The 6,132-nt window shown below is 52.0% G+C and overlaps 4 protein-coding genes across 4 annotated transcripts in view; 3 read left to right on the forward strand and 1 right to left on the reverse strand.

Annotated features, from left to right (window-relative positions):
* The window catches only part of DACRYDRAFT_74687 (uncharacterized protein), a gene marked incomplete at its 5' end in the record, with an annotated part of 2,743 nt that extends 1,421 nt beyond the window's left edge, over nt 1-1,322 (reverse strand). The window contains 3 exons of the mRNA XM_040776080.1: nt 327-818; nt 959-1,111; nt 1,161-1,322. Of these exons, the coding sequence (XP_040632358.1) occupies nt 327-818; nt 959-1,111; nt 1,161-1,322 (807 nt within the window). The remainder of the gene's footprint in view (nt 1-326; nt 819-958; nt 1,112-1,160) is intronic.
* Nucleotides 1,323-2,238: 916 nt separating this feature from the next.
* DACRYDRAFT_103953 (uncharacterized protein) lies at nt 2,239-2,608 on the forward strand (the record flags this gene model as incomplete). The annotated part of the gene is made up of 3 exons (XM_040767849.1): nt 2,239-2,315; nt 2,377-2,501; nt 2,550-2,608. 3 exons carry the CDS (start codon nt 2,239-2,241, stop codon nt 2,606-2,608), a joined length of 261 nt encoding a protein of 86 aa, XP_040632359.1.
* A 1,699-nt stretch (nt 2,609-4,307) lies between these two features.
* DACRYDRAFT_103954 (uncharacterized protein) lies at nt 4,308-4,640 on the forward strand (the record flags this gene model as incomplete). The annotated part of the gene is made up of 1 exon (XM_040767850.1): nt 4,308-4,640. The coding sequence occupies one exon, from the start codon at nt 4,308-4,310 to the stop codon at nt 4,638-4,640; it is 333 nt and encodes a 110-aa protein (XP_040632360.1).
* A 515-nt stretch (nt 4,641-5,155) lies between these two features.
* DACRYDRAFT_113574 (uncharacterized protein) lies at nt 5,156-5,974 on the forward strand (the record flags this gene model as incomplete). The annotated part of the gene is made up of 3 exons (XM_040769658.1): nt 5,156-5,429; nt 5,483-5,851; nt 5,883-5,974. The coding sequence occupies 3 exons, from the start codon at nt 5,156-5,158 to the stop codon at nt 5,972-5,974; spliced, it is 735 nt and encodes a 244-aa protein (XP_040632361.1).
* Between the last annotated feature and the right edge of the window lie 158 nt (nt 5,975-6,132).

Here is a 6,132-nt window from a genome sequence, read left to right on the forward strand (position 1 = left end):
CCTGCCTAGGCTTGGCCATCTCCTGGCTCTTGATCCACGTATAGTACATCGTGCCAAGCCTGTGTTAAAACCGGGTCGACGTCAGCGAGGGTCCTGGGCTATGAACGCCCTGAGACAACAGGGGAACGCACAGGATGGTGCCGATCGAGAGCAGACGGTTGCTGTCACGCGATATGAGTATGTGACAGGGTGGGACGTATGGACAGGCGCGGCTCACACGGTCAAAATATCGCCAAAGATCCAGATGCCTAGCAGTACCTGGAGGACGGAGCGCACAGCCTTTTCTAGGGTTAGCCGGGGTTTCCTGGGGAGGATGTCAAGCATACCGAGCTAAACATGTGTGTTATGGGCGATGTCACTTTGATGCTTAGCAGGCCTGCGACGCAGAGCAGATAGCCAAAGACGCCGGTCACGAGGCTTCCCCAGAGGAACGGTCTCCAGTCCCAAGGCTGTATCTGGCTGGTCACAAGTTCAAAGAGGCGAGACGCTTCCCCGTCGAAGACGATCACCGGGAGGAGCATGATTGCTGAGCCAAGGTTGGTCCAGTATGCGAGCTGGATGGCGCTGTTGTTCACATGCGGAAGGGAGGACTTGATCAACACTGCATGGACAGCGATGAATAGCGCGCTGAGGAAACCATAGAGCAGCGAGAGCCCGGAGGGTATTGCGTGGACTGGCAAAGTACGAGAGGGTACGATTCCCAGGAGGAAGCCGATCGTTACGCAACCTGCGGCAAGTAAGACTAGTGCTGACGGTCGGCTCCGGGTTTGAATGGAGGATGCGGCGATTGTGAGAGGCAGTACCATGCCCCGTGCGATCTATTCAAACAGTTTGTCAGTTCCGGCTGAATGTAGACATGCCGATAACAGCGGAGAACTCGAGGCCTCGGCCCGAACTGATAACACATGTGCCTGCCAGCACATGTGCATGCCTATCCCATGGGGGAACGTGCGCTTACCTGGAAGAAAGACGCCTCGACATCCCGCAGACAGAGGGTGTTAAATGCAAGTCCGACAATGTTGACGAACACGACTGCGAAGAGGTCTTTTGCAGTTCGCAGCGATAGGCGGGGGAGGTCGATATGCTTTGTGAAGAGCGCAGAGATGTGCAGCTGAGGGTCAAGTTAGCATACAATGGCCTGAATAATTGCGTATGCATACGAAGATCACTGCGAGGATTAGCTGGTTGAAGATAAACAGCAATGGTAGGTCCGGGTTAGCGTTCAAAGTTGCCTTGTTTACGAAGACCATAACGAGCGCCGCAGCCATATAGAAGGAGACGACGCCTGTGACTTTTGTCGCTTCTGTTGAAATGATGACCATCCTTCCAAGTAGCCTAGTCCGGGTTGGAGAGAGAGATCCTGGAGATACAAGTAGGCACGCGATGATACAATAGAGAGAAAGAGAAATCAGCTGTGTGCTGGAGGGAATATGCTAAACATTGCCCGACAGTCTCGGTCATGTGCGCCTGGTGTGCTGCCTAGAGAATACCAGCAAATGCATACTGCGCACTCGAGGTGGTAAGAGTCCACCCTTTCACGTGAACGGAAGCCAGGAAGCATGATTGCCTGATTCGGACATGGCCGACAAATGCCGAGCAAGCACGTGTTCGCCTTCCGTTCGCTCCTTGCTTCCTTGCGATCGGTCATGTCTTTCGGGGGTAGAAAATAAACTTGGAACTCTGTCATACTTTCTTAGACATCGAACCTGCTATTTCAGTGCTCTTCCCTGTTGCCATAACGCTGCTATTTCTCGCCCTTAGGGTTAACACGAGTCGAATATAGCGATGTCCTTGATATTCTCTTCAAGATAAGGAGACGCCCAAATCTCGAATCAGTCATCACCAGCAATCCTTTGAATTGAATACCGACGATAAACATGATCCGATCGGATTGAAAACAATCAAAACAATGGGCTGGTCTGGCATGAGCGCTTGTCGCACCTGAGCTGGCATGAACAACGAACCACTCTCAGAGAGTCTACTACACTGCCTGTTTTCTATCTTGGATTGAAGATGCTTTGAACTGGAAAACTATCAGGCTATGATGAGCTACAGCAGTTCCATCTGTAACTCTTCTCCTCGACAAGAGACTACGGCTGCAAGGATGGAGACGAGTTCACAGCTACGGTGCATGCTTCGACCACTAGTCTCATGGAAGAGTCGTTCAAGTCTTGTTATGCTCTGCGTCTCTATGTCGTACATCATCAGATCCAAGACTCATTCGCTAGGTTTAACACCATGAGCCGTAGTGGACAAACCACTATCATGTTCAGCTTACTTCCCTCCCTACTCTCACTCTGCACCTCGCTCAAGCTGTCTGCCCCATGCCCCATGCCCCCCCAAACCCCAGACTCACCGCTCCGTCTCCTGGACCAGTCTCGTATCCGAGCCCATGTATGGCAAGTATATGCGTTTGTTCCTGCTTATACAGGCTTACCGTACCGCAGAGAACCTCCGAGACGACAAGAAGTATATCACTTCTTTCCTCAACGCCGGCTGGAGTAAGTCTTACTCACAAATGCGCGATCCTACTGATCCGGGGACTATAGCCAACGACATGATGACCATCGCGAACCTGCTATATCTTGTACTCTACACCTCCCAATGAGGCGTCAGGAGTAAGTCCGCTGGAGGGGGAGTCGACGGTAGTTGCTGAGGTCACGTAGATAGTAGTCCGTAGGTATAGTTCTTGCAAGAATCAATATTTGTTCCGAAGGGGAGGCTAGTTCGAAGCGGCTTCGAGGATTCGGTCCAAGTTCCGAGTCCTCCTGACGTGCGAGCCTAAGTCCTCACAGAGGCGCAAGCGTCTGGAGAGGCCGTCCGAGCCGAATGGCTGCCTAGGAATTGTGGGGATGAGAGAACGCGAGCCTCGAAGCGCCGTTCAAAGGTCCGAACGAGAATTCGGATTAGTTCAATTAGAGAGTAAGAGAGAGAGTAAGGAGTGGCTGTAAGTTAAAGGTGTCGTGTAAGAGATAACCAAGAGGAGAAGAGTCCTTATTCCGAAGTACTCGAATCCTCCCTATATAGGTTCGGAGCGGTTCGGATTTTTAGACTAACTATCCCTGGGCAGGGGGAAACCCTCCTTTGACTTCCACCTAACCTTCCTGTTGAGGAAATCTGGTAATCATTTATCCGCCTTATTTCCCTGCCTCTTTTCTGCATATCCATCGCGTCTTTGAATCACGTGCTGCTAACTTCTTCCAGCCTCTCTTTGTCCCAGGAGATCACAGTACTAGTGTCCGCGCATGCCATTGCCCAGGGGGTGCACAGAATCCTATCCTAACTCTATTCCTAATCTATAATTACCTAAGATCCGTTCTTCTTTCCATTGTCTTCTTGTCCTTCCGGACCCCATTCGGAATGTCGTTCGGAGTGCCGTTCGAACATCGAATCCGACCTCGAAATTAGAATGTGCAGCACAATCTTGCTCAGCTCACAGAGCGCATACCCATCACCCCCCCCCTTCCCGCCATTGCATCTCCTGCTTTCAGCCGGCTTCCTCTCCTTCGGGGAGGTGTTCGACCTCGCCCGCCTGGAGAGGGAACTGAATATGCCCTTGTTGGAGTGGGAGGACGTGAAAAGAGAGAATCGTACCGTGCTGGATGGGTTGGGGTGTTGGAGTGCATGGCTGGGCTCTGCAGATGGTGATAAAGCCAAGGGCATTACTCCTTCCTGCAAAGCTGAATCTGGGTGCGGCCATCTATGTATTGTGCAGGAATTTGCTGAACCCCAGTAGATGTTTCCTATACTTCTACACGAAGTAAGGTACGTCTTCTCAATTAGGTGAGAAACTCACCTTTTGTCCGGACAGAATCGTTCAAGCTCAACCAAGACAACAACCCGCATCTGGCGATTCAGCGACTGATGACGCTCAGCTTTCCATTCGGTCGCACCCAAGCGCTGAAAGACAATCGCCCCCTAGCTTCTCCGCAGCGGGGCGACGTCCTGGAGCCTTCGAATCGCCTCATGTGGTTGGACTTCGTCTACTACTTGAGCGTAGACAAGGATTATGAGTGGAAATACGACTGGAGTCCACAGTCGCGGTTTGTGGGAAAGCATATACGCTGGTCGGGTCGGATGATTACGCTGGGGAAGAGCTATTTGCACTAAGCCATCGGTGTAGTACTTCTCCTGGAATACTCAGAATACCACTAAATTTTGACTGTTTAAGGGACTATTTCATAACAGCCTTTCCCAGAGATACTATGTCTTAACTTGCATTGTATATGATACAGAAATGTCAGCCAGCTGCCTGTAGAATGCACCCGACACTTTGGTCTTCCGGAAAGTGCACCTGTGCCTCCTGTATGCGGCCGTTTGATCTAAAAAAGAAAGTGAGGCAAAAGGGCATCCTCACCGACCGAGTCGTGATCACCTCGGACGAGCAGGACCCAGCCTGGTGGGACCAAGTCCGCGCACTGGGGTATACGTCGATCGACCATGTCGCACTTGGCACAGAAGAGCGCTATGGGTTGTGGTATAGCCCCATACTGGACGCCGTGTTCCAGTCGATGAGCGTGGGGTTTGTCGGCACAGACGGGAGCACGTTCTCCCTTGTTGCGGAGAGGAGAGTGAGGGATTGGAATGATGGGGTGACGGCAAGACTCCGGTGGAAAGGCGTACCTCCTGAGGAGCTGTAGCAAGGAATGCAGTGAGGCGTTGGATATTGTCTGGCTTTGAAGTTCTTACGAGCCTCGATGACCCGATTCTGCGATACCTGGTACTGACGACTGTGTCATTGTACGACGCTCACGATCCAATGAACACATTACAAGCTTTCCCTCCTGAGGCCAGTGCAGTGCGAATGGAAGTAGCTCGATCCCGACTTGATAGGCGCGCATACAATCCAAATCGAGTAGGATTGCACCTTCCACTTAGTATGGTAATGTCAAGCCAACTGATCTATCGGTGCCGTTGCTGCCGCCCATTCGTGAGCCGTCGTCCTATCTAACCAAGCGTACCTAGTCGTTCAGTGCCAATATTAGCCATCGATATCGTATGGAGATGCGTGGTTGATGAAGAGCGCCGAGCCACTGGAGAACTTCTTGCTTCCCGCTCGTGACACGCGCTGTCCCCATGCACTGTATATAGCACACGTCCGCTTTCCTCTTTGCAGTTTTTGCTCCACCTGTTCGAGCCAAACGCATGACCTACCATGTCGCAGTGGTGGTGGGAAGTACAACCGGATCTCACTGCGCTCCATGCCGTTCTTGAGAATCAATTCCGACTTCGTAATCCATGCAGCCAAGTCGGGAGGATCGACCGGGAAGAGATCAGCGTTCCAGACGCCTGTTTCGGCATTGTCTACCTGTATACGCTTTATGATTCGATGGAACAGCAAGTCGATTCTATTGTTGCGAAACTGGTCTACCCGTGGCGACCACGGTGGAAGACGGAGGGAGAGGTGACTTCGATGAGAATGCTTCGGGGTGCATTCATCTCGCATCCGGCTTTGGGTAGCTGACACTCAACAATCCTGTAGCTCGACGTACTTGCGTGCCGGAGGTCTATTGCTATTGCGCTGAGCCCAATCCAGTGGGATTGGAATGGATTCTCATGCAGCATATGCCAGGCGAACGAGCAGATCTCCGCTTCGCCGACTTCGACCCCAAACGTCGCCAGCACGTTATCGAACAAGTCGCCGATCTTGTCGCTTGCCTCTTCAGCATTGAGCATCGAATGATTGGCTCCATTTCACAGTTCTCCGACAACACATCCGATGAGATTGTCCTGGGTCCGCTTAACGATCTTGCATTCGAAGATCCGCTTTTCAAAGGCGGTGCTATCCCGGCGGATCAGTGCGGTCCATTCATGACCAAGCGCGATCTGCTCGAGGCATTTGCTTTCCTAGGTAAACCGGGTCTCATGCCACTGGAAAACAGAGGCCCGGGCAGAAAACTCATCGAGCTTTACGATTTCCTCGATCTTCATGCGGGAGATCAGCACACCTTCCACTTTTCGCATGGGGACTTAGCCGGTCGGAACATCTTGGTGGACAATGAGGGCAATGTAGCTGCTCTCCTTGACTTTGGGAATGCCGGCTTTCGACCTGGAGAACTAGCGGTGACCCTCCCGGACTTCATTGATAATGATGCCGACAAAACACTATACATCAGCGCCCTACAGCGAGCG

Source organism: Dacryopinax primogenitus (assembly GCF_000292625.1).
Source record: "Dacryopinax primogenitus strain DJM-731 SS1 chromosome Unknown DACRYscaffold_2, whole genome shotgun sequence".
In the NCBI taxonomy this organism is placed as follows: domain Eukaryota; kingdom Fungi; phylum Basidiomycota; class Dacrymycetes; order Dacrymycetales; family Dacrymycetaceae; genus Dacryopinax; species Dacryopinax primogenitus.